Source organism: Monodon monoceros, unplaced genomic scaffold (genome assembly GCF_005190385.1).
Source record: "Monodon monoceros isolate NGI ecotype Baffin Bay Population unplaced genomic scaffold, NGI_Narwhal_1 Super_Scaffold_20, whole genome shotgun sequence".
Classification (NCBI taxonomy): domain Eukaryota; kingdom Metazoa; phylum Chordata; class Mammalia; order Artiodactyla; family Monodontidae; genus Monodon; species Monodon monoceros.
The window spans coordinates 45,653,313-45,681,021 of NW_021703777.1; the positions used below are offsets into that span (position 1 = coordinate 45,653,313).

General features: G+C 37.9%; 1 protein-coding gene and 1 non-coding gene across 2 annotated transcripts in view; both read left to right on the forward strand.

Moving 5' to 3' along the window:
* Positions 1-27,709, forward strand: part of CCDC158 (coiled-coil domain containing 158) — a 78,108-nt gene that overhangs the window by 13,041 nt on the left and 37,358 nt on the right. The window contains exons 6-16 of the mRNA XM_029236081.1: positions 1,146-1,256; positions 1,886-2,000; positions 8,343-8,462; positions 10,216-10,413; positions 11,072-11,554; positions 14,252-14,441; positions 16,293-16,445; positions 18,511-18,623; positions 22,366-22,524; positions 23,897-23,989; positions 24,781-24,879. Of these exons, the coding sequence (XP_029091914.1) occupies positions 1,146-1,256; positions 1,886-2,000; positions 8,343-8,462; positions 10,216-10,413; positions 11,072-11,554; positions 14,252-14,441; positions 16,293-16,445; positions 18,511-18,623; positions 22,366-22,524; positions 23,897-23,989; positions 24,781-24,879 (1,834 nt within the window). The remainder of the gene's footprint in view (positions 1-1,145; positions 1,257-1,885; positions 2,001-8,342; positions 8,463-10,215; positions 10,414-11,071; positions 11,555-14,251; positions 14,442-16,292; positions 16,446-18,510; positions 18,624-22,365; positions 22,525-23,896; positions 23,990-24,780; positions 24,880-27,709) is intronic.
* On the forward strand, positions 17,125-17,232 carry LOC114903330. Its single transcript, XR_003795714.1, has one exon. It is a non-coding gene; the product is annotated as a U6 spliceosomal RNA (small nuclear RNA).

A 27,709-nucleotide genomic window follows, 5' to 3' on the forward strand; every position in this document is an offset into this window, starting at 1 on the left:
GGAGCCGAGGCGGTGATGCTAGTGCTGGGGAGCGGCTGCAAATACAGATTATCATTAGCAGAGAGGTTTGACTGCACAGGGACCACAATAAATCAATTGGAAAACAAGCTCAGGGATCCCACTGATTCTGTATTATGGTGAGTTGTATAATTATTTCATTATATATTACAATGTAGTAATAATAGAAATAAAGTGCATAATAAATGTAATGCACTTGAATCATCCCCAAACCATTCCTCCCCCGCAGCCCCAGTCCATGGAAAAATTATCTTCCATGAAACCAGTCCCTGGTGCCAAAAAGGTTGGGGAACACTGGTATAGAAGATCGTAGTGAAACTATACCACAAGTCTATAATCTCTCATCAGCAATTCCAAAATCTGTAAAGCTCTGAAGCACAGAATCTTTTTTTCATAGATTTGTGGCAAACTCACGTTAAAGAAAAAATTATTCTGACACGTGTTTAAAAAGTAGGGAAGACTTTATTGAAGACTATTGCAACAGGAGTTTGCATTAGAGAGTGATGAGGCTCAACTCCCAATACAAGGGCAAATGGAGATTCATAGCCAAGAAGCAGGGCGAGGGGTTCAGTGGATAGAAAATTACTAGGAGGAGGCATCGAGGTGAGAGGCTTCTTACTAAACTGACCTAGCGAGATTCATACTAAGCCTAGGCTTCTTACTAAGTGGGGTGGAGGCGCAGACTGCTGAGAGGAGTCTGGCTAAAGTTTGGTCAAGGTTAGAGTCTTTGTCACTCATTTGTTGGGAAAACCTGAGCTAATGTAAAGCTTTTTATAGTCTTTATGAGTTACCGCGAATATTTAAAAACCTACTGTTGTGTTAGTAGTGTCTGGCTTCTAGGACACTTCCCTAGATCTCTCTGGGGGTGTCACATGATGCTCAGTACTGTTATTTATTACCATTGTAAAATTAAAAAAAAAAAATCTGAATCCTAAAACCTGACTGCCCCCAAAGGACTTGGATAAAGGATTCTGGATCTAATTTACATACTTGTTATAAAAAGAATAGCATATTCAAAGCTAAAACAAAATACTAAATTTGAGAGTGTTGAAAATCATTAATATTTAGAATAATTCATTGTCAGGCAACATCTGTATCAAATAACAATCACCACATTCTTTTTATAGGATTGAGCAGCTAATCAGTGAATATGAAATTGAAAAAGCAGGACTTACTGAGAAAGCTAGCAGTGCTCGGAGCCAAGCCAATAGTATCCAAAGTCAACTGGAAATCATTCAGTATGTGTGTCCTGGTGGTTTGAAATTGATAGTCATTTATCTTCATTTTATTTTTATCAATTTTTTGTTCTAAGATCTTTTAAAAAATTACTTAATAATTGATTCTACAGGAAAGTAAAACTTTTCTAACATTCAAAGAAACAGAAAAGATTACTTAACATGTAGATAATACTTTATAACCATATCAGAAGTATTAGGGCAAGTATTTGGGCCTCTTGGGACGGGATGTTTTAGATATTGTCTACATTTCAACTGATAGGATAAAACAAACACACACACTATATATGTGTGTGTATGTATAAATATACATAAATTATATATATATACATATAAATAACTTTATAGTTTGACCTCCTGTGTTGAAACTTTTTATATGGACATTTTCAGTCATACACAAAGGTATAGAGAAAATTGTATAATGAACTCCTACGTATACATCACCTACCTTTAACAGTTAACATTTTTGAACTTAATCTTTTAATAAGCAGTTTTGGAAAATAAAAGACTATTGGCCTAATAATGCCATATTAAATAATTAGTGGAAGTATCTAAAAGCTAGAGAACCCTTAGGTATCACACTTATTCTTAGTCCGCTATTTGCTGTTATTCCCCCTTTAAACCCTTTTTAGAGAACAAGCAAGAAACCAAAATTCAATGTATATGCGTCAACTCAGTGACCTGGAATCTACTGTTTCTCAGCTACGTTCTGAATTAAGGGAAGCCAAAAGGATGTATGAAGGCAAGGTGAGTTTAGATTTTGCTGCTCTGCTTCCAGCGACTGTTATACCCAGAATCAATTATATAGTTTTTAATGGTTTATTTGAAAATGAGGAATCAAAGCAATCATTTAAAATTAAAAGCAGTTTATAAGATGGGTGCTAAATAGCTACATGTTAAATTACTATAGAAAAACAGTTTTTAAGTTGTTTGCTCAAATTCATTCATTCTTAGAAAAGTTTTTTGCATCCTTCAAGTAAGTTTCTAAAAAGTGAATAATAAGGCCATTTTAATTACTTTTACAAGGCTTAGCTTTAGCAGGTACTTTGGTACCAGCTGGTCTCCCCGACCACTGAACGTTTTGGGGCCTAACCTCCTCTCTTACTTCAGCTCCTCCTTATTAATCATTGTGTGGCTAGCAAACTGAGTTCATTTCAAGATTAGGCCGAATAAAAAATAATTAGGAAGCTAAATCTTCATTTCTCATCACACAGTTCCTATTAAAACTAGATATTAATTGTAAATACTACAATATTCTGTTCTCTCCCTGTCTATAGCTAAAGACGAGCTATTCGTTATCATTATCAACCATTTTTCTGGAGCTTAGGTTTTTGTTAATTTCAAGGACACAAAATAGTGTCCTGTTTTGTGAATGCCACCTTTCATCTCCAAAATGTCCTAGTCTGGAAGATAAATTCTACGTATAATCATCCTGCCTATAAGAGAACCTACAGTTCTAACCACTTGTAGCTAATTTCCTACTCCTTAGTTGATTGGGAAGAAATAGAGTATAAGGAAGCTGCCAGATTTTCTTTATAAAATAATCCAGTTCTACAAGGTAACAGTACAAGAAAAAAGCTCCTTATGGGAAGAAGCAATTGAATATTGCAGCACTAACTCTTCCAGATACTTCCCTGCCTTTGAGCAACCCCTCCTGTAATTACCGCTGTCACCCATTTGCTGGCCACAGGAGGGGGCTGTTTCTCCTCGGTTCTCAACTTTAAAGACCTCAACTTTAATTCCTTGTGGCACGGCTGAAAGAAGAATGGAAAATTTAGACATGAATTTACTATAAAAGCCTAAACAATAAAGAGTAACATGAAACTATATAATCTCAGTTATGAGATTTGGATCCTCTACAGGGACTTTCAAACATTTTTGATCACTACCCACAGCAAGAAATATAGTTTACCATATTATCTAGTACACAGATACAACTGAAGCACACTTCACAAAACAATACTTACCCCTATTACTTAAGACGCTGGCTCTTTTCTGTTTTCTTCAGATACTGATTTGATGCTCACTAAGTTGACTTCATTTTTCACCGCTGGGTTGCAGTGTGAATAACACTGCTCTCCAAGACCTCTTCCTTAGCTCTTGGCCTAGATTCTTGTATCAAGGTCATTTCAACAACAGCCACCTGGAAGCAGCCTTGAGGAACCTTAGACTTCTTAAAGGCTAAACCCAAGAAACAAAAGCCCGGAGAGAAATATTTGCTCTTTACTGCTTCTCTGAGGCCTGCTTTTTGTGTTCTAGTTTCTCTTCTCAGGGTGAACTTTTCCCCTGAAGATTGATAGCGGGAATATCGATCGAACCCATTCTGGGCAGATCAAGCCTACACAAAAGGCCTTGATCTCACCCTATAGGTTATGGTAATGATTTCAATACAGCGTGGGGTAGAAAGATGCTGTACTTTACTACTCAGGTTGAGTGGAGGTAGGCACCTTGGCCGAGCTGAGCACTGACGATCCAACAGTGAGAAAGGCAATAGGAGAGCTGCTGTACTATAGTACAGTACAATAACCGATATTCATCATACTCAAACCATTTTGAAAAGACTGTTCATTGTTTATTGACAAATTAAACCCTTTGAAAAGCCACGAAGTACTAAATAAAACTCAACTCACCTGTTGGTCTTACATAATTTGAAATCGATACAGCTTTCCATTTGTAATGTCGCTTGGAAAGATGACCCCTTCATAAGCTATCACCCATCGCTAATCTGTACATGGTCTGATATATAGCATCATGCCGATCAACTCTAAATTTGGGCATGGTAGGAAACTTTAACAAATACTGGCATGTAAACAATACAAAAATAGTTTTGGTTTTTATAAACGTCTATCTCTTTAGCATTCTAGAAGCATAAGCATCCAGATGAATGACTGCAAACCTTTTATATGAGTGTTTTGAGGTCATATAGATACAAGCAGTACTAAAACCATTGTCTTACTTTGCTCTAATGTAAACAATGGATCACCAAGAATTTCGACAGTCTTAAACAGTCAACATTATTGGAAATAAGGGGGGCATATTAGTTTAATTAATTTTAATCCAGATCGTTGAGACTTATAATAAAGCATATTGAACCTAACTGAGTTGGCACCTAGATGATGGTTAACAAGGATCTCTTAACAGTAACTCCCTTTAGTGAAGGAACACTGAGAGATGATTACCCTGCCATGTAAATATAGATTTGAATATACTCCGACCTGAAAGGCATTAATAGTACATGACAGGGCTTCCCCGGTGGCGCAGTGGTTGAGAGCCCGCCTGCCGATGCAGGGAACACGGGTTCGTGCCCCGGTCCGGGAGGATCCCACATGCCGCGGAGCGGCTGGGCCCGTGAGTCATGGCCGCTGAGCCTGCGCGTCCGGAGCCTGTGCTCCGCAACGGCAGAGGCCACAACAGTGAGAGGCCAGCGTACCACAAAAAATAATAACAATAATAATAATAATACATGGCATAACTGAGCAAAGAAGATCAAGCAAGTTAACAAAAGTATTTCAGTTTGGGTTCATGAAAAATTCTATTGTTATGAAATGTTTTTGTTGTAATAAATCGAATATAGAATTTTTAAAGACAGATTCTTTTGTTAATTTCTTTTATTTTTCATGTACCTTGACTTTACATTGCTAAAGCCTATTAAAACTTTAAAATATATTTTATTTTCCACTGCTTCAGTGCACATTTTCGTATATACTGTCCAAATAACAATAAGGAAAAAATACTTAAAAGCTATGATTAAAAGTGAGGTTTGTGAGAAAAGAGACTTATAAGGGTATGTTGATATTATACATCAACATATTTTATGAGAGGCAGGCAGTATTACTATTTTCTCCTGAGGTCAGATTCCTTCAGAAAAAAAGTATTATTTTTAAAAAACTGATGACAGGTCTGAACAAAACTTTCCCAACTAAAATGCATAAGTTTAGAGAAAACTTGTTTAGGAGGGCAGTGTTTCTCTTCAGATCATATTGATGAAAATAGAAATTGTGTTTCAAAGAACATTTTAGACGTAGCCTTCAGACATACAAAAGTGTTTTACTGTAATGTTTTTTCTATTCTTCTCTTTCCATTTTAGGAGAACCTCCAGAATTCCCCTTTACGAAATTGGACCAGTAGAAGCTGTCACTATTGGCTCTGTAGATTTGGCTTTACTCTTAACTTTCGCTTTTTGACAACAAAAATATCTCATGATCTTGATTCTAAGTTTATTTTTCCTACTTTGAAAGCATTTGGGGCTGAATTTCATACTCAAAAAGTAAAGATTTAGTAGCACTGGCTGGAGCTATATACTCTGCGGGAAGATTCTGTGCAAACCTCTTTGCATAGTTCTGCCAATGCACCTCCATGCTCACCTGCAACATCCCTTATTACCCCATAACTGTGTCTTTTTGAGCACAGAAAACAAAAGATACAATTTGGCACGATTGGTGATAACCTAAAATCACTGTAAGATTAGAATGAGATCCCAGTACCGATTTGTCCAGTGATCCAAAACAAAAAGTAGATTCATAGATGGTGAAAGGGAAAACCAGTGCTGCTATTTAAAAAGAAAAAAAGAAAAAACCTTTACTATATCTCAGATGTCAGTATTTATTCTGGACATTTTAAAAGGCTTTTCTTTATAGTGTTTTTAACAGCTGTTTGTATCAGCTCAGCTGCTACTTCAATGGTTTTCCCTTTCACTCTCCATTTATCTTTTTGAATGATTAATTAATATAAATATTTTTACTCTAAAAAGTGAAAGGTAAAAGCAGAGCTATAGCAGTTGAGTCAGTACTGACAACTACAAAACAAGTGTTCCTGCAGGGGTCTGGAGGAACTTCTGATACTTAGAAAGATATGAGTTGACTCTTTTTCTTTTCTTTTTATTTTTTTGGCCTCATAGATTTTAACCTCAAATGGTTACCCAGGATTTCTTAAAAAGTGAAAACAGACATAAAATAGCAAGTCTTAATTGAAGCTTTTAAAGCACATATACAAATACTTTGCTCAAAGACAGAAATGGTTTTACACCAGACTAGGAGTAGAAGATGTTTGTTTTAGTCATATGAGTAACTTTTCAAGTTGAAAGTGTTCTTGTTAAATTTATAGCTCAGAATATGGTTCCTTTGACCATATTTTGTTTCCAAAGACAGGTGGAAAAGATGGAATTTCGGCTTCATTAATACTGTTCTTCTTGTGTTAAAAAGTATTAGTAGCAGAATTGAAAGGAATTTAAAAGATCATCTAGAATACTCTTTTCAAATTATTGGTGAAAAATGTGTAATTTAGACTCAAATTATAGACTCAGAGAGCTTATGTGACAGAAGCTGGTTCAGAACCCAAGGTGTTTGACTCTTAGTAAGATCGCGTTTCGTGTCTGATCACATTTGTCTACCCAAAGTGAAAGTTTATGGGTTTTTTCCTAACTATTCCTACTGTCTTTACTAAGTGTGCTGAGTTAGTCTTTCCCAATAATAAAAGAGCTGAAGAGGTTATATCAGCTGATATTATTCATTCATTTATCTTAGGAAGCTACTTGTGCCACAGAGGGTGAATTGTTGTAGGGCTTTTTTCTGTATATGCCCCCAAAGGAGCACAAGAGTGAAAGTACTTCTTTATAGGATTATGAGAATCTATGAGCACATTTCAGTCGGTCACCTAATGTTTTATTTTATCTAATTCCTGTGAAATACTTCTTTTATATATAACATGCAGTCAAATACAGAGTCAGTTTTAAAATATATCCAATGTATATATTAAAATTTATATTCCAGTCCCTATAGGCTGTAATACTACTCTGTTGAATTTGAAACTATTTGATAGTCCTGTGTTAGTATTTTCTTAAGTCATGTATGTATGTATGTAGATAAAGATATATATATATATATACACACACAGATAACTTCTAAGTGTTCATACTTACCACTTATCAAAGAGATAGTTGCATATATGTGTTTATATATAATGTGCTTAATAAGTGTGTGCTAAATTAATAAATGAAGGTCTTAAATGAACTTAGTCCAGTTTAAAATAGTCATTAAGAAAAAGTTAGTCTTGCTCATATGTTCTTTAAGAAGGTTTAATCACAGTTGCGTCCAAACCAATCGATCAGTTTTATCCTTGACAGTAGATTTGGAAGCCTGTTCAATAGATGCCTTAGCAGTAAGAAGGGATGTGTAACATTTATGCAGACATGAAAGATTTGTTATTACTGAAAAGTGGATGACGAAATATTATTGTAGATATCACGTGAAAGATCAGGGATTACTACATATCACTAAGTATCAGTAGTTTTTCATTATTTTAATATCTGTGTCTAAGTTATGAGTTTGTACAGCTGTGCCAGAATCTAAACCCAGAATCTGCATTGTCTGAGACCTTAACCTTTTAGCCTGCACTGCACCTCCAGGTTAAGAGCTGTAGGGATGCTGTTAACAGCTATGGCCCTTCTGGCATATGTCATAGAAATGCACAGTCACACAGATGAAACAGCTGCCCGTCTGTAAGAGAAAAGTACACCTATAACAATCCTTTAAAATTGGTATTCTTGTCCCATTTTATAGTCGTAGGAATTGAGGATTGTAATATAACTTCACTTATTCTTGCAAAATAGGGTGATTATATAATAATGACAGTAACTATAAACTTGTTGTTACCATTTATTCTTTTATATTCAATGCCTTTTATTACTGACACTGATATTCTGAAACAAAATAGCTCTTCTAAGTATAATATAGTTAATTTATGTGGGCTCTGCAGAATGTTATTTATGCTACATCAAGCTTCCTTAAATACCAAATTATAGAACACATATTCACAGAAGATAAATCTTGAATAGTGTGAAAATGAGAGTGATGCATTACAGACCATGGCTTAACCTAAAAGTACCAAGTATTTCATTTTGGTCAGTTTGTCTGGCTAAATTCTACATAGATCTTAAGTTTAGAAAACTTTGCAAAATACATCACAATAAACTTTATTTTTGCCCCCCAAATAATACCATTGCCCCAACATAATACCATTTGTTTTCCAAAGACTATATTTATTTTATATTACTCATTGACGTAGTCAGACTGATTTGTGCTTTCCTTTTAGATAGAAGAGCTGGAGAAGCAGTTAGTTCTTGCGAACTCAGAACTAATGGAAGCACGGACGGAACGTGATCAGTTCAGTCAGGAATCTGGAAATCTGGACGATCAACTTCAAAAGCTCTTGGCAAGTTGATGCTCTGAAATATGAATGAGATTAATTCTGGGAAATTTTTACCACAATAGTTCACAAAATTAGTTTTATTTGTAAAATTACAAATTTTACAACATAGTTGTACATTTATACACAGCACAATATCCTAGACACTACTCAAGTTTTACATATAAAATATAGTACTCTATAATTTAAGCGGAACTGTTAGGGCTTAAAAGTTAGGTGAAGCCAATCTTCAAACACCCGTAGTCTTTCAGTTAGGTACTGTGTTCTGCTAAATTGAAATCATGTTGAGTGTTCATTTCAAAGCCGAACAACATCCAGAACACATACAAATTATGTGTAAAGAAAATTTAAATGCAAGTTCAGGTAAAAAAAAATTTTTTTAGAAGGAAAGAAGAGAGGATTCTGAGAGTAGTGAACCAGATTCTGCCCTCTGTTTAGGGATACGACAGGCTGAGAAGTTTAGGAAAGGAGATATTAGTACCCCTTCGTGTGATATTTATTAGAGGTCCTATAGAATAGGGTTCTTTTCTCCCCACCCAACCTTATTCCAGGCTACAGCGCCCTCTGCTGGTAGAGGACAGGCCGACGGGGCTTGAAGAGCGCGCCGTAAAGGGAGAGCTGGCAACTGGGAGAGAAGCTCTAAACCTTGGGATGATCCTCACTTCTCTCCCTCCTATTGCGTGTATCCCAGTGTCCTCATATCTAATTTGAAAATCTTGGAGGTTAAATGTCTGAACCGTCCTCATAACCATCCCCTCCTTTTCATTCTTGCTACCACTACCCATTCATCCAAGCCCCTCATTATACCTGCAGTGTGGCAGCATCTCCTCACTCGGTTCCTAAATCTAGTTTCTTCCCTCTTCCGTCCAGCCTGTATTCATCTTTCTAAACTATAGCTCTGATTGTGTCTCTCTTCCACTCAGAAATTACTCTCCCCATAAAGTCAGACTCCCTGCCTTTCAGTTATTCTCTGGCCCCAGCTTACCTTTCCAGTCTCTTCTCTCCACATACACCCAGTGTTCCAAGCAAACCCCATGTGTGTCTTTCTAGTCCCTTCTTCCTAATCTCTGCATCTCCAAGCTGTTCTCAAGGTCCAACTTAGATGCCGTCTTGAAGCATTTGATCTCCTTTTCGATCATTTCTCTCTGCTGTTCATTAGCTCTGTCTCTTCAGTGAAAAGCCACTTCCAGTTATTTGTCCATTTATCTCTCTCTGGGTGAAAAGTTCTCTGAATATCTGTGTGTCTTTTTTTTCTCTTTCTCCGACTATGGAGTTTTTGCCAACAGTAAACACTCACTATATGTTTCTTGAGTAACTGAAGAGGGAGGTATTCTATTCACAACCCAGTTGCCCCTCCAATCCCAATACCAGACACTATTCTGCTATTTCTGAAGCAGTCAACCAAATTACTATTGCTTTTCCTTCAAGCTTTTCTTTATTACAGGAGTACACTTGATGTGAAGCATAATGCCTTTGTTAGAAAATTCAAAACTTAACAGGATGATTTGTAGTTTCCTCTTCATTATATACTATTTGGGGTCTAGTCCATTGAGGTGTAATGCTAGAAATTACACGTAAACAAAATGTTATTTTTCTAGGAAATATTGTTCTTTATCAAGCCATTAAAAGGGAATCAGATTCCAAAATCAAAGGCTTCTCAAATCCCATAGCAACTCCAAAAATGATGTAAGGAAGGAAAATAAGAATTTTACTTTAATTATTTAATACTAGGGAAAAAACTTATCTTCGTTTCTTGTAGGCTGATCTGCATAAACGAGAGAAGGAGCTGAGTCTCGAGAAGGAACAGAATAAGCGTCTGTGGGACCGGGACACAGGCAACAGCATCACCATCGACCACCTGCGGCGGGAGCTGGACAACAGGAACATGGAGGTGCAGCGCCTGGAGGCCCTCCTCAAGGCCATGAAGAGCGAGTGTCAGGGCCAGATGGAACGGCAGGTCAGGCAGGGCTGGGCGGCTCCTCCTTGGTCTCCCCCAAAGTAGAGTTGTGGATTCTGTGAGCAACTTATAAAAACCTGTTGTTTATGTCTATATTTTTGACGACTCGTTAAATTTAAAATGTTAAGCTTTATCTCGTTTTTGTCCATTGTTGTGTAATGAAACTCCCATCCAATTTTCCTTTTCATTTCCACCTAGAAATTGGTAACCTAGTAATTGCTTATTTCAGAAAAGCATCAAACCATAGGGAGATCTGAGGAACAGCAGGGTTGAAGGTTTCCAACAGAACCTGCCCCGGAATTAAGGGGCAGGTTGGAGGGAAATAGAAAGGGCAGTTTGTCTTCAATCCTACCACACTCTCCACTATTGCCAGTGTTATCCTAACTTAACTTGGTGTGGAAAACATCCTCAGAGGAAACTTGCCAAGCTCCTCCCAACGCTAGAAAACCACTCTAGAGGAGGAGCATTATTATTCAGTTAAGGCCTCTCCACCTTGGTCTAATTAACACATGTCAGTCTATGGTCTCTATGAGGTTCTGACAGCAGAACAATTTGAGACACTGTCAGATTCATGATTTCACGTTGTTGAGCTAACTTGTCATATCTCGAGACCTCTGTCTGTCTGCCTAAATTCATGAAATTCTTCTTTAACAATCAGATGGCAGCAATTCAGGGAAAGAATGAAAGTCTAGAAAAAGTGTCCTCCTTGACTGCTCAGCTTGAATCCACCAAAGAGATGCTCCGCAAAGTAGTAGAAGAGTTGACAGCCAAGAAGTTGAGCCTGGAGAGCTCCGAGAGGACTGTGTTGGACCTGACAGCTTCATTCCAGGAGAAAGAGAGAGCCATCGAGGCCACCAACTCGGAGATCATGAAGCTGCGCTCCCGGGTGGACTTGAAGCTGCAGGAGCTGCAGCATCTGAAGAATGAAGGGGCTCACCTCAGAAACGTGCAGACAGAATGCGAGGCCCTCAAGCTGCAGATGGCAGAGAAGGACAAAGTGATCGAGATCCTGCGGCAACAGATTGAAAACATGACGCAGCTGGTGGGCCAGCACGGACGGACGGCTGGCGCTATGCAAGTAGAGAAAGCCCAGCTGGAGAAAGAGATCAATGATAGGAGACTGGAGCTACAGGAAGTTAAGGTCTGTAGAGTGTTTTGGTGGTTTAGCTTCTGAAATATCTTTTTTCCCATGAGTAAGTATGACCTAATTGACTGGAAAGGGGTTTTGTAAGATGATTGTGGACACTCTGAAATTGTTTGAATGTATTTGTGTCAGTGTGCGTATATGTTTTTGTGAGAAAGTTTCCATACTTTTATCAGATTCCACAAGGAATGGCCCCAAAATGGTTCAGAACTGCTGACACAAAAGAGAAAATCCAGCTTCTTCGTGAAGCCTTTCCTGATCCCACAGTTTGAAGAAGTATTCTGTCCCTCTTCAAACAGACCTAAATTTGAACCCCATCTCTCACCACTCAATAACTGTAAAACACTGGACTGTTTGCTGAACGTTGGCTTCTATGTCTGTAAACCAAAAAGCAAACAAAGAAAACAAAACCCCCAAAACCTATTGGGTTATTTGAGGCTTACATGAGAAAATATGTATCAAGGATTTATTTAGCTTGGTTCCTGACCTGTGGAGGATGTTTAGAAAATATTAGTTCTCTTCCCCCATTCCGTTCTCTCTCTTCTGAACCTTATCATACTGCATTTGTACCTGTTATAGCCTGGATCACGTTCTGTATTGCAGTGTGTGTGTGTGTGTGTGTGTGTGTGTGTGTGTGTGTAAATAGCAATGTCTCCTCTTCCCGATAAGACTGCAGACTTCTTCAAGCAGGGTACACATCTCATTCATCTTTGTACCCCTGCCCCAAGACTTTGTGCCTTGCACCCAGCAGGTGCTCAGTAAATATTTATCAAAATTTAAAACTATTGAACCAATTTTTAAAAATTTGATTTCCTAAGCTTTATGTTACCTGTATCTGCCACGGTAAGTAGTAGGAGACAAGTCATGTACAATTAATTTTTTTCTTTTAGTTTTACTGAGATATAATTGACACAATACTGTATAAGTTTAAGGTATACAGCATAATGGCTTGATTTACATATATTGTGCAATGATTACCACAGTAAGTCAACATCCATCATCTCATATAGATACAAAAACAATTAAATAAAACAATGTTTCTTCCCTTATGATGAGAACTTTTAGGATCTACTCTCTTAGCAACTTTCAAGTATACCATACAGCAGTATTAATTATAGTCATAATGTTGTACATTACATCACAAGTGTAGTTATTTCTGTTATATCTGGAACGTTGTACCTTTTGACCACCTGATCCAATTTCCCCTCCCTATCCTTTCCCTGCCTCTGATAATCACAAATCTTTTTTTAATATTGATTTTCTTTTTTAAAAAATAATTTATTTATTTGTTTATATTTCTGGCTGCATCGGGTCTTGTTGCTGCGTGCGGGCTTTCTCTAGTTGCGGTGAGCGGGGGCTGCTCTTCCTTGTAGTGCGTGGGCTTCTCATTTCGGTGGATTCTCTTGTTGTGGAGCACAGGCTCTAGGCACACGGGCTTCAGTAGTTGTGGCATGCAGGCTCAGTAGTTGTGGCTCACAGGCTCTAGAACACAGGCTCAGCAGTTGTGGTCCACGGGCTCAGTTACTCCGTGGCATGTGGGATCCTCCTGGACCAGGGCTGTTCCTTGAACACATTACCCGTGCCTGGAGCTGTCCCCAGCCTGCCACATGCTTGCTCCTTTACCTCTTTGAGGTTTCTGCTCATCAGAGAAGCCTTTCCTGACCGACTGTGGCAGGGTCCTCAGGACCACTCACAGGGTGATCATTTACTAGGAGGACTCAAGCAGTACTCAGCAGATAGCCGTGCTCATGGGTAGGATTTATTACAATGAAAGGATCTAAAACAAAATCAGCCAAGGGAAAAAGCACACGGAGGAAACCAGGCACAAGCTTCCAAAAGTCCTCTCCGGCAGTCATGCAGGATATGCTTAATTCCCCCAGCAACAAGTTGTGACATGTGTCAAATGTTGCCAACCAGAGAAGGTCATTAGAGACTCAGTCTGCAGGGTTTTTATACTGGGGGCTGGTCATTTAGGTACTCCTTCCCGGACAGGTGAATACAGTCTTCCGAAAGGAAAACAGGTGTTCAGCATAAATCGTTTTGTTTGCAGAACAGTTTAGGCAGAGCGGGCCGCTTTTATTAGTTAGACTGGTGGGAACCCTCTCAAAATCCAAGTTTCCAGAACAGCCAACAGCCAGCCTGCCTAGCAGGCTTTCCTCCGGGTAGCCGGCAGGCTCTCTTCCACGTACCAACTTAGCTCACGTAGCAGCCCCCTCCCTGTGTTCATTCTCTACCCTCTCACCTTTTAAATTCTTTTTTGTCCTCATTATCTGGCTATTAAATATTTGTTTCATCTGTCTCCTCTCACTGGAATGTTAAAGCCCCACGAGGGCGAGGACACTGTTTGATTACTGCTGTACACGGCCAGGGCAGGGGAAGCCTCGCAGGCGAGGTGCTTTGGGAGTAAAACAAGGAGGTGCTCACCTAGGGCCTCCCCTACCTCCCCTGCTACGCTATCTCCAACAGATAAAGTGGAGCCTGGCACAAAGTAGGTGCTGGTGTTCAATACCTTTTTTTGAATGAATGAGTACAAAGAATAGGAATCATGAAGGGTTGCGGTCAGTGATACTGAGAATTAACATCTAAGGTTAAAAGGAAGTCAAATATTCCTTTTGTTTTCCAGCTTACTATTGCTGCTTTATATTTTATTTTTTTATTTCTTACTCTGTCCTTTGTGTTTATCCCTATATTTAGATTTTGAAAGATAAAAAAGATGCAAAGATACGGGAGCTTGAAGCCAGAGTGAGTGACCTGGAGCTGGAAAAGGTGAAGCTGGTGAATGCAGGCTCTGAGCGGCTCCGTGCAGTGAAGGACATCAGACAAGAGAGAGATCATTTATTAAGTGAGGTGAAAGCTAGTAGGAATGAGTTAAACAGTCTTACAGGTATGTTACTCCAATTCAAATTCTGCTAAAAAATAGGAGTGCTATCAGTGAAGTTCAATGAGGATCCTGGGACTATGTGAAAGAATGGTTCCTCATCCCAATTACAAACATGGATAATTATGCTGTCCCAGTGGACACCTGAAATCCTGATGCTTCTCCTTGAAGCCCTCCCACAGCTTGCACTTACTAACCACTAACTTTAGTCAGTCTTCAGTGTCCATAAAATTCTTCACTGAGTTTCCAAGAGGAGGGTGAGGGAAGCGGAAACCTTGAGTCCTTTGAGTCAGATAGCTTGATTAGATGTTTAATAACGAAGCAACACATGTAAACAGACTTATGCAAATTTCTTGAAACAGAAAAATCCAAGGCCTTAAATTTTAAAATGAAATACTCCTAGTTCACCAATAGTATGGTATAGGTATTATCTACTTCTCATACACACACACACACACACACACACACACACACACACACGCATACACGCATACATCTGTGATTCCTGAACACTTACTATGCTAGATGCTGAGACAGGCCCTAGAAACAACAGTGAGGCTCCTGGCTAGTTGAGAACCAGACCCGTATAGAACAGGTTACAGTACAGTGGGTGAGGCACAGTGGACGTGTGCTGGCTGCACATGTGGCAGAGGATAGAGAATCAGCCTCCCGTAGGAGGGAACATCTGTACTGGGCTTGATGGAGGAAAAGGAATTTGGCAGGTGAAAAAGAGGTAGAAGGGCAATCCAGGCAGAGAGAACATTATGGGCAGAAGCATGAAGGCATAAAATAACATAATGTGACCTCAGAAGTATTTATGGAAGTAAAAATACAAAGGAATGAGGACTAAGAAATGAGGCAGACAATGTGGAGCCAGCAAAAGATATTAAGTAAGAGATTGCTGTCATCAAATTTACATGTTAGAAGGACATTGTCGGCAGGTAAAGAGAGAAAGGCAAGCCTAAAGGAACAGAGGCCACCCAGTTAAGGAGGGTTTTGCTGTAGTCCCAGGGAAAGGTGATGATAACTTGAACCAAGGCAGTGGCAGTGAGAAGGAGAGGAGAGGGAAGAATTAAGAATATTTTTGGAGATTGGAGGGACTGTGTATGTGTTTCAGGTTTTAAATTTTCAGTATTGGGAGAACAATGATACCAACAGCTGAGAGAAGGAAACCAGGAGGGGTTGGCTTGCGGGCAGGAGGGTGAGACGCAGTCAGTGTGATACCGTTGGTCTGGGGGCACCAGGACATCCACGTGGAAGTGTCTAGTTAGACAGAGTTAGATCTTAGCAGAGAGGTCTTGGTTCTGTTTGTTCCCTATATATGTAAATCTATCTATCATATATAAATAGATAAATATAAATAAATAGATAGTTGAATAAGTGTGTGTGTGTATATGTGTGTGTGTGTGTGTGTGTGTGTATTCTTATGTATGAACAATGAATGCCGGGTATTTTGATAGTTACTGGAGATAAAAAATCAGATAAGACACATGGCGGCCTCAGGTTACTTACCATGTGGTGGACATTTCATCTACCTACAGCTGGAGGTTAAATCTGTTGTGGTAGATATGATTATCCAAGAAGGTTTAAGATGAAATAGATGTGAGCCAATTATACTGGCTGGGAAAAAGCAGTAAATAATAAGTGGGTAAAGGAGGAAGATCCACCCAAGCAGATTAAAAAGAGTCAGATGCCTGGAAATGTGTATGCACATCTAATTTCTGTAACAAATGATGTAACTAAATGGAATCTCTTTCAGCTCTAAAATTCTGTGATCATTAATTACAAATAAAATATACTTTATAACAATGGAGTAGAAAAAATTAATCAACTATTATTGATTATCACGTTGTACAGAGGACTATGAAGTCTTAAAAAGGAATTTTCGAAACAAAAGTGAAGAAATGGAAACTACTACAAATAAGCTGAAAATGCAATTAAAATCTGCACAGTCTGAGCTAGAACAAACAAGAAATACGTTAAAGTCAATGGAAGGATCTGATGGTCACGGTATGCTTTAGTAGCTTTTTTCCTTTTGTTTTTAATTCCCTTGGTCTAGATTTATTAAAACACAAACCTAGATACATTGCCTTTCACCTCTTCACAGGGCAGCATGCTGTGAGAGACATACAACAATAGGTAAATAGTATCACTGATGGGTGTTATATAGCAGTAGTTCTCAGGTTTTTGGGTTTTTTTTTTGAGGGAAATTGCCATTTACTTAATTTAATCTTTAAGTATCTGAATCTTTCTTTTTCTGTAGCTATTTCAATAATTTCTAACAGACCTCAATGTCCATAAATGCCAGTTAATTGTTTTTAAGGAAGTGTTGATATAAATACGGGTTACCAATAATTTTCATTCAACACCTTATTTTTCACACGGTTATTATCTACATAAACTGTGTACCTGTGGCTAATTGTCAGTTCCCAATTCCTTCTCTGAGATGAAGATGGGAGGGAGCCCTGGGAATTGAACTGCTAGGATGAGGGGTCCCTTCAACCACTTACTTGTTCCCTTTTCACCTTGCTGCCCATATTAATTCAGAGACAGAAGGTTAGTTGCTGTTTCATATTATTCATATCATTGTTTGTATGGCTATATTAGCTGACTGTAAGAATAAATATTTAACTAAAGGCTACAGTTTTTCTATTTCTCAGTATTTTTTCATGTTAAAAGACTTACGTTTGTGCTTACTTCAACAGCACATATACCAAAACTGGAAAGATACTGAAGGAGATTCCCATGGCCCCTGCACAAAGATGGCACGCAAATTCTTGACGCGTCCATATTTTGTGCGGTTCTTGGAGATTCAGCTCTTTCTTCGCTGGTTAACACCAAGAAAATGGTGGGGCTTGGAGAGATCACTCCAGAGGCCCATCTGGGGTCTGTTCCCTCGTCCCCTCCACCAGACAGAGTCTCGTCCTCAGTGTATTCCAGGCCTCTCCACAACTGTCCCAGTCACATTACCATTGTTAAATTAACTAGGTAATCCTGTATTTGCTCTCGAATGCCTATTTTCATTGATTAAGATCACCTTAAAACAAAAACTTTATTAAGAAAATTACCTTTGAAGGCCAACCATGATCCACTTAATCAGACCAAAATTCTTCAAAGTGGTGAGCAAATGATGCCAACCAATCAGCGCACTGTGCCTGTATTAACCCTGTCTTTGACAGCTTAGCTATAAGAACTGTATCTTGTTGGGAAGAAGTCACACCTTTCATCCTCCAATAGTTTGCTTTTAAAGAATGGCACATTTTCTTTTTCTTGTTAACCTCTAAGCTCTAGCTGGACCTAACTCAAAGCAGTGGCATTTCCAAACCTCTTTTCTCAGCTGACTCCAAGAAACAACATAAGGTCTCTGACTTTGAATTTCCAAACAAGGATGAGCTTTATTCATCTTTTCAGTGGCCTGCCATATCTTAAGTATTCAGTGCCTACTACCTGTCTAGAACATTCTCATCCTGTCATCAGTTTTAGTAAAATAATCACATATATGCTTGCATTGCCAGTTTGACTTCTGAAACAGCAGTGAGTTCCAAGCACATGACGGTAACCATGAGATTGGAAATGGAATCATTTGTGATATCACTGGGATCTTTTAAAAGATCACTTATAGTAGATGTCTTGCATGGTATTTTATACATCAGTTTCTAGAAAAATTATTTTAGTAAAAATACTATATACATTTTTCATTTTATGACTGTATATATTTTGTGTGTATATATTTCCTATATGTGTAAGTATGAACTTGGTCAGCATTATTTATTACTGTTGGAGATACAGCAAATTATGATGGCCAATGAAATTAATTCTAGCAAGGAATCACAAAACATCATCATTTATATACATTTCTGAGCTCAAAACCTCTGAGTAATTGCTGAAAATTGTTATATCCCAATATTGTGAAATCTGAAGACATTTTCTGTGAACACTTCCTTGAAACTGTCCACGTGCCTTAGAGGAATCTTACCTGTCACCTTCTCATAATGTTTGACCATCAAATTATAGTCACCTCTCAAAATTTAGAAACTTTAGAAACTAAGATACAGTTTAGCTCCTTTTTTTCCAGCTATGAAAGTGGCAATGGGGATGCAAAAACAAATTACGGCTAAAAGAGGTCAGATAGATGCCCTTCAGAGCAAGATACAATTTTTAGAAGAGGCCATGGCAAATGCAAATGAGGTAAGTCTCTGTCCTTGGAATGGGGGAAGCCAATATGTTCACTCATTAGTAAACTGCAACACAGAAGAAGATGTAGCAGAGATACAAACTACAGTGGAAGAAAGACAAGAGTTTATTCCTGACAGAGAGAATGAGGAGAAAGTTCCTGAAGGAACATTTGAGCAGGACCTTGAAAGAGCTAGTAATTTTTTTTTTTTGTAACTACTCTGGAATGAATTTTATTTTATTTTATTATTTTTTTCCTTGGTCCTCTTTTATTATTTTTTTGCATGTATCCATTTTTTAAAAATAAATATATTTATTTATTTATTTTTGGCTGTGTTGGTTCTTCATTGCTGCGCACGGGCTTTCTCTAGCTGTGGCGAGCAGGGGCTACCCTTCATTGAGGTGCATGGGCTTCTCACTGAGGTGGCTTTTCCTGTTGTGGAGCACAGGCTTAGTTTCCTGTTGTGGGCTCTAGGCGTGTGGGCTTCAGTAGTTGTGGTGCACGGACTTAGTTGCTCCGCGGTATGTGGGATCTTCCCAGACCAGGGCTCAAACTCGTGTCCCCTTCATTGGCAGGCGGATTCTTAACCACTGTGCCACCAGGGAAGTCCCCATGTATCTATTCTTTTTCAAATTCTTTTCCTATTTCGGTTGTTACAGATTATTGAGCAGAGTTCCCTGTGCTATGCAATAGGTCCTTGTTGGTTCTCTATTGTACTTTAAATACAGCAGTGTGTATATGTCAATCCCAAACTCCCAATCTATCCCTCCCCACGACCCTTCTCCCCAGTAACCCTAAGTTCATTCTCTAAGTCTGTGAGTCTGTTTCTGTTTTGTAAATAAGTTCATCTGTATCATTTCTTTAGATTCCGCATATAAGCGATATCATACGCTATTTGTCTTTCTCTGTCTGACTTACTTCACTTAGTATGATAATCTCCAGGTCCATCCTTGTTGCTGCAAATGACATTATTTCATTCTTTTTTATGGCTGAGTAATATTCCATTGTATAGACGTACCACATCTTCTTTATCCATTCATCTGTCAATAGACGTTTAGGTTGCTTCCATGTCCTGGCTATTATTAACAGTGCTGCAGTGAACATTGGGGCACATGTATCCTTTTGAACAATGATTTTCTTCGGATATATGCCCAGGAGCGGGATTGCTGGATCATATGGTAGCTCTATTTTCAGTTTTTTAAGGAACCTCCATACTGTTCTCCATAATGGCTGCACCAATTTACATTCCCACCAACAGTATAGGAGGGTTCTGTTTTCTCCACACCCTCTCCAGCATTTCATTGTTTGTAGATTTTTTGATGATGGCCATTCTGACTGGTGTGGGGTGATATCTCATTGTAGTTTTGATTTTTATTTCTCTAATAATTAGTGATGTTGAACATCTTTTCATGTGCCTCTTGGCCATCTGCATGTCCTCTCTGGAGAAATGTCTATTTAGGTCTTCTGCCCATTTTTTGATTGGGTTGTTTGTTTTTAGGATATTAAGCCGCATGAGCTGTTTGTAAATTTTGGAGACTAATCCTTTGTCGGTCACATCATTTGCAATATTTTCTCCCATTCTGTGGGTTGTTTTTTTTGTTTTGTTTATGGTTTCCTTTGCTGTGCAAAAGCTTTTGAGTCTAGTTAGGTCGCATTTGTTTATTTTTGTTTTTATTTCCTTTACTCTGGGAGATGGATCGAAAAAGATATTGCTGCAATTTATGTCAGAGTGTTCTTCCTATGTTTTCCTCTAAGAGTTTTATAGTGTCCGGTCTTACATTTAGGTCTTTAATCCATTTTGAGTTTATTTTTGCGTATAGTGTTAAAGAATGTTCTAATTTCATTTTTTTTACATGTAGCTGTCCAAGAGCTAATATTTTAACTGCAAGAAGTAGGCGAAAGGATATTCATGGTAGAGAGACGGAATGGTTATAAACAAAGCATATTTAGTTCTGCTCTAATGCAACATATGTGTTCCTGAAATCACCACGCTATGCAAAATTGTGCCATAAAAACCACCAGGGGGCTTATCAGAACAGTGGGATTAGGAGCACCACACTAACGAACTTCATCAGTGACAAAAGGAAAACAGGAACCTAATGAAAATAGAAGCACTGTTTTACACGTGTTAAATGGTTAAGAGATACATAAATACTACAGTTAGGATGGCCCTTTATCTTAAAAAAGACTGGAAGTTTGCTTGTGCCTTGAAGAATTGCAGCATGGGAGTTGTTAAGAAGGGGTAGAAGGTGGGTTTCCTGTAACACAGGATGTGCATGGACATAGCTCATAACCCAAGGTAAACTGAGGGAGCTGATAGTTGTTTGGAGAGTGTGTATGTATGTGCTTTGTGTGTATTTCTGTGCAGCTCTGTTTAGCTGGGTGCTGTTTTCTGCCTTGACCCCGTATTTCTCATAAATGAAACTGTGCATGAGTAAATGTGAAATTTGTGTCATATTCAAATGTCCCCTGATAACAGCAATCACTTTGGAACAAATTTGCACTTTTAGAAGAAGAGTTATAACAGAACTGACTGTAATGGAGATGAGAAGGTAAACAGCATAAGCAGAAAATAAGGGCATCTAAAATAATTGCTTTCCCCATACCGAAAATGCTGAAATACTTTTTTTAGAATGAGGCTAAGTATTAACAAATATATACATACATTTGTGCATACCCCTCATCATATGGACTTATTTATTTCCTGTGCTTTTGTTCTTTCCCACTTTTTTCTCCCCTCCATTTCTTATCCTAAATTTGTTCTTTTCTTTTTCTTCTTCCATTATTTGCCTATTTGGAACCTAAAGCAGGGCTTATCCTCGTCCTCCCCAAGGGTACTTAGGGCAGTAAGAGGTTACTGCCTGCTGTCACCAGAAACACCTGCACCTAGTAAAGGAAGGTGTTCATCAAAGCTCGATGACATTCCCCTCAAACAGGAAGGAGGCAGCTTGAAAAATTAATCCTTCTTTCTTTCTCATCAGAAAAGGAAAAACTATTTGTATCCAAAATGTGTATTACAGTGGTGATACCTACTACCTTGTTTACATTAAACATTTTCTCTATGAAAAAAATATACATATAGAAAGAAATATAGACTCAGTAAGTTCAGGTTTATATTTTAACTTGATTACTATGCATTTGTTCTTTTCTACCCATTTCATGATGTATTTTAAAGGAATGAACTAATTTTAATGAAACTTTGTTAGATACCAAAGATTCTCCATAAGTTTATCAGTAAGCTCATTCTCATCACTGGATCACAGTGACTTTGAGGACAGGAACTGTGTGTCCTATTTCTTTTTATGCCAGAGGGCCTATAGTAGGCATTTGTGAAATTAATATTTAACCATTTGTGAAATTAATATTCAACCTTGAAACAAAATAGAAAAACCATAAAGATTTCAAATACGTGTGTCTTCTTTAAATCTCTTGTGTCATTTTAAAGAAGTTTCAATTTGATTTGGTATATGATTACTCAATCTCAATTCACCACAACACTGTCTCTTTTTATGACAGCACAGTTATTACATAGTTCATAGGTTTTATCAAAGATTTAATAAGCCTAGAAAGAAGTAATAAACTAGTAGTGATAAAAATGAGAGAAAACATGGTAACATAATTCTAGCAGCTCCCAACTCCAATCCGTATACAGTTAAGCTATAGTTCAGATCTTTACATAATAGTTTTATATTTCCATCACATCTCAGCATCTACATCAGCATACTATTTCTGATATTTTCTCCTCTGTAATTGTAGGAAAACCATTTTCTAAAAGAAGAAAAGACAAAATTAAGCCAGGAATTGAGTACTGTTGCAACAGAGAAAAACAAGATGGCGGGAGAACTAGAAGTCCTACGATCTCAGGAACGCCGACTGAAAGAAAAGTTTGCTAATATGGAAGTTGCTCTTGATAAGGTGGTTATTAACTAAATATATAAAATAGTTATCAACTAAATAGTTATTAACCAAGTAGAATTGTTCTGAATGAAAGGTCCATGTTGATAGGAACCAAATCTGTCAAACTGTATTGTATCCCAGTCACCTCACACAAGAAAAAAACTGTATCCTGTACAGAAGGCTGAGCTTTAAAAACATAGTCATGATGCATACTTTTTACAAAAGTATCTTTTTTCTGGCTAACAGGTCACAAGAGCAGTCAGATATAAGATGTAAGATGCTCCTGGTATCCTTCGTGACCTGAATAACTAAAAATACCACCAATCTAACTTACTATCAAAGAAGGACTTGAATACTAGGTAGAATACAGTCTGTTAATAATATCCATACATAGATAAAGTAATGCTAACGTCTGGCACTTTGTGGAGTTCAAAAAGTGCAGGTGGGGAGCTTCCCTGGTGGCACAGTGGTTAAGAATCTGCCTGCCAATGCAAGGGAAACAGGTACGAGCCCTGGCCCGGGAAGATCCCACATGCCGCGGAGCAACTAAGCCCATGCGCCACAACTACTGAGCCTGAGCTCTAGAGCCCGCAAGCCACAACTACTGAGCCCACGTGCCACAACTACTGAAGCCTGCGCGCCTAGAGCCTGTGCTCTGCAACAACAGAAGGCACGACAGTGAGAAGCCCGCACACTGCAACGAAGAGTAGCCCCCGCTCACCGCAACTAGAGAAAGCCCACGCACAGCAACGATGACCCAACACAGCCAAAAATAAAATTTAAAAAAACAAATAAATTAATCAATTAAAAAAAAAAGAAAAGAAAGTGCAGGTGGGGAACACAGCTTAAATAATGAGAAGGATCAATGATGACACTGTATTTGTCATTGCCATTTATTGTAGAGAAGTAAATCTCTCTTTGTGTCACCTGAAAACTCTGGAAGCCTAAAAATATACCAAGACTAGTCATTGATTCTTGAGAAATCAGAGCCTTCATGGTGATAGAAAATGACCTGTGATCCCACCTATTCAAACTTAGGTCTTAGAACATGATATATTGACTCAATGAATTTCAGTTGTGGTTATTTTTATAGAAATGTTTTTACATTGCTAAAGCTGTTTGCTCATTTCATCCTTAGTTCATTCATTCTTTTGAGTGCCCTCCACATACTAAATGCCATGTAGATGCTGGGGCTACAGAGGATAAAGACATGGCCTCCAGTTACTCTCAAGTTTTCTGAATAAAACATAAATAAATAGATAAATGTAATACAGTGTGCCAAGAACAGGGGAAGTTTCCTTGAATAGATGGCAACTCTGCATTTATACATTAATAAAATAAAATTGCATAAAGAATGGAGGGTAAACCACATGTGGTTGCTTGATTGTAGGCATCTTTGCGGTTTGCAGAATGTCAAGATATAATACAGCATCAGGAACAAGAATCAGTGCGCCTAAAACTTCAACACACTTTGGATGTAAAAGTAAGATCTTTTTTCATCAAAAATAGTAATTTAAGCAAAAATTATGCCTTGGTTTGATATACTTTCATATTTTCCCCATGTACTTTAGATACATTCAAGTGTACTTTTAACATTATCTAATATTAGCAATTATAAAATCTGTGCATTGTACAGATTATACCTATCCTTTTCGTATATAGTAACAAATTGAAGCACCATGCTTTTTGTTAAGTCTATACTGAATGAGGGAAACATAGAAGTACCTACCTTGGGGAACCAGAGATTTGTATACCGGAGGTCAAGTATGTTTGGCTTGTTTGGAAAATTAAAAAAATGATGTAATTTGCATGACAAAACATGTCTTCTTTAAAAATAGTAGATTTTTCCACTGGAGTATATGTCTGGCTTTCGAGTATATTTTAAAGTTGCAGACATACTTTGAAGTCTCAATACTGGATATTTTCACAGGCAGGAGCACTCCATAGTTGGAGAGGGTCTTTCTCAGTCGTATGTCAGAAGTAGTGTGGAGTGTTTGGCAAAGTTAGAAACCAACGTAGTAGCGTCCCATCCGAGATATGTTTTCACATCTGGAATGATTTTATCCATCAGAAGTGTGAAGGCATCTTCCTAAGCCCATGATTAGTCCCCAAAGAGTAATATACACCCGAATCATCTTGCTTAATACTTTGGCTTAAAACTTTGTAGAAGTTCAACAGGTAAGACTGAAATTATATTTGCAAAAATACATTTTGATTTCACAATTCTCACTGTAGGTTGACAGTTATTTTGCTCACATGTATATTGTCTTCCAGGAACTTAAGGGCCCTGGATACACCTCCAATTCTTCTGTGAAACCACGCCTTCTACACCCACCATCTGCTGCCCAGTCTGCAGCCAGCTTCCTATCTCATGTAAGTAGTCTTATAGTCTAATCACACACGAAATCACACATGAAAATCAATTTCATTAGTTAATAGTCCTGTTGTACATACAGCAACAGGGTTGCTAGTAACCTACCAGTTATCCTGCTTATGCATTTCAATGAAAAGCATGCACTGCAAAATGAAAAAGTTGAAATGGACTATTTTCACACACATGAGTTATGTGCACTGATAAACTAGCTATCACACAGCAAGTAACACTCTATCAAACAAAAGAATATTATTAATATTAGAAGTTAACATGGTTCTCTCTGGAGACTGGAACTTGGAGGTGGGCAGAGGAAGGAAAGGAGACTGCTGCTTTTTGTTTTAAATGTTATAAAGTCATTTTACCTTTAAAACTATATGCACGTTACATTGATAAAAATTAAATTAAACCCCTCTCCCCGTGAAGAAAACAACAAACACAACAAAGAACATTTGACCAGGAGTCATTGGGACTTAAGATGTGTCTCTAACTACTTTGTGTGACCTTGGAAACTGAGTTAAATATATTGTTCCTTTTCATCTCTAATGAGGAGTCTGGACTATAGATCATCTCTGGGGTTTTCTAGAAGATCAGCTCTGAAATGCCATGACTCTTCATTACCCAAAAGCCAGCCTAGTACTTAGGCTCTTTAATACATAGACTGTACTTGATTATAAAGAATCTCATCCATCACTGAAAAAGTACTAGTCATAAGTCTATTAAATTTAACACTTTAATTGTAATTCTAACAGCAGTAATGAAGTGTATTATCTAAATAGACTGTTAAGCATGTTTTATACAATTTCTTCCCTTAGAAGTGTTTATTATATAATTTTACACATTAAATGTAACATACATTCTTTGTTTTATTCACTGATGTGTTCTAAGCACCTGGAACAGTATCTAGCATGTGGTAGGTATTCAGTACATATTTGTCTAATCGGTGAATGAATTCATTGTAAAATATTGTGTTCAGGTTTTCATTGTTTCTACTGACAAGTCAGTCTTAAGTCTTATTGTCGCTTTTTGGGAGGCACTTTTTTTCTCTAACCACTTTAAAGATTTTCTCTTTGTTTTGGTTTAAGCAGTTTGACTGTGATGTGCCTGTGTGTAGTCTTCTTTGCATTTATCTTTCTTGGGGCTCACTGATCTTCCTGGATGTGTGGATTGATATCTTTCATTGATTTTGGAAAATTTTTACCTTTTATATTCTTGACTATTTTTTCTGCCCCATTCTCTGGTTTCCTTCTGCGACTTGTACTATTAAGTAACTTTATTTCTTAAAGTGGTATGTGATAACTCCATTGTCTGAATCCCCTATGAACTTCTGACCATTGTTTCTCTTGGTTTCTGGTCATATTTTTGTCTGCTCTTTTTACTGCATTTTTTTCAAGACTATTTTTTAGAGCAGTTTTAGATTCACACCAAAATTGAAAAGAAGATACAGAGATTTCCCTTATCCTCCCTGCCCTCACACATGCACAGCCTCCCCATTATAAACATCATTCACCAGAATGATGTGTTATCAGGGATGAACCTACATCGGCACATCATAATCACCCAAAGTCCATAGTTTACCTTGGGGTTTGCTCTTGGCGTGGTACATTCTATGGATTTGGACAGATGTTTATACATATGTCATAATTGACAAATATCCATCATCATCATATCATACAAAGTATTTTCACTTTACTAAAAGTTCTGCCTCCCCTGCATCCACCCCTGGCAACCATTGATCTTTTCGTTGTCTCCCAGTTTTACCTTTTCCAGAATGTCATTGAGTTGGAATCATACAGTATGTAGCCTTTTCAGATTGGCTTCTTTCACTTAGTAATATGTATTTAAGATTCCTCCATGTCTTTTCATGGCTTGATAGTTCATTTCTTTTTAGCACTGGATTTTCATTGTCTGGATGTACCACAGTTTATCTGTTCATCTACTAAAGGGCACCTTGGTTGCTTCCAAAGTTTGGTAATTGTGAATAAAGCTGCTATAAACATCCATGTGCAGTTTTTTGTGTGGACATGTTTTCAACTCCTTTGGGCAGATATCAAGAGCATGATTGCTGGGTCATATGGTAAGAATCTGTTTAGTTTTGTAAGAAACTACCAAACTGTCTTCCAAGGTGGCTGTACCATTTTACACTCCCACTAGCAGTGAATGAGAGTTCCTCTTGTTCCACAGCCTTGCCAGCATTTGGCAGAGATTATATAATCCAGTGGTTTCCTGAGAATGGGTGCATTTCATTCATTAAGTGTTTTAAAACCTTGCATGTCTGAAAATACCTTTATTCCTCACTTACATTTGATTGATGTGCAAAATGTTGTTGCTATTGTGTCATTTTGATTCCAGGGCTTTTGTATGTGACCTGTTTGTTTGTTTCTCAAAGATTTTAGAGTCTTTTCTCTACCTCTGGTATTCATTTCAGGGTGATCTCTGCTGGGGGTCTTTTTCCCTTCATTGTGCAGGCTCTTATGTTCTTTCTTCTCTGAAATTTTCTTGTGTCATTTATTTGATCATTTTCTTCCTTCATTTGTTCAGTTCTCTCTTTCTAGAATTCCTGTTAAGTCACCTATTAAGCCTTCTGGATTTATTCTCTAATCTCCTTTAATTTTGACTTCCAATCATCTCCTCATATTTTATTCCCACCTTCTGGGAAAACTCCTCAACTCTATCTTCCAAACATCTATTGAATTTTTTTTCTGATATCATGTATTTTTAAAAATTTCCAGGAGGCTTTTCTTGTTTTTTAAATCTTCTCTTTATATAGTTTTATGTTCTTTTGTGGATGCGGTACTTCCTCATTTCCGTCTAAGGATATTAGTATCAGTT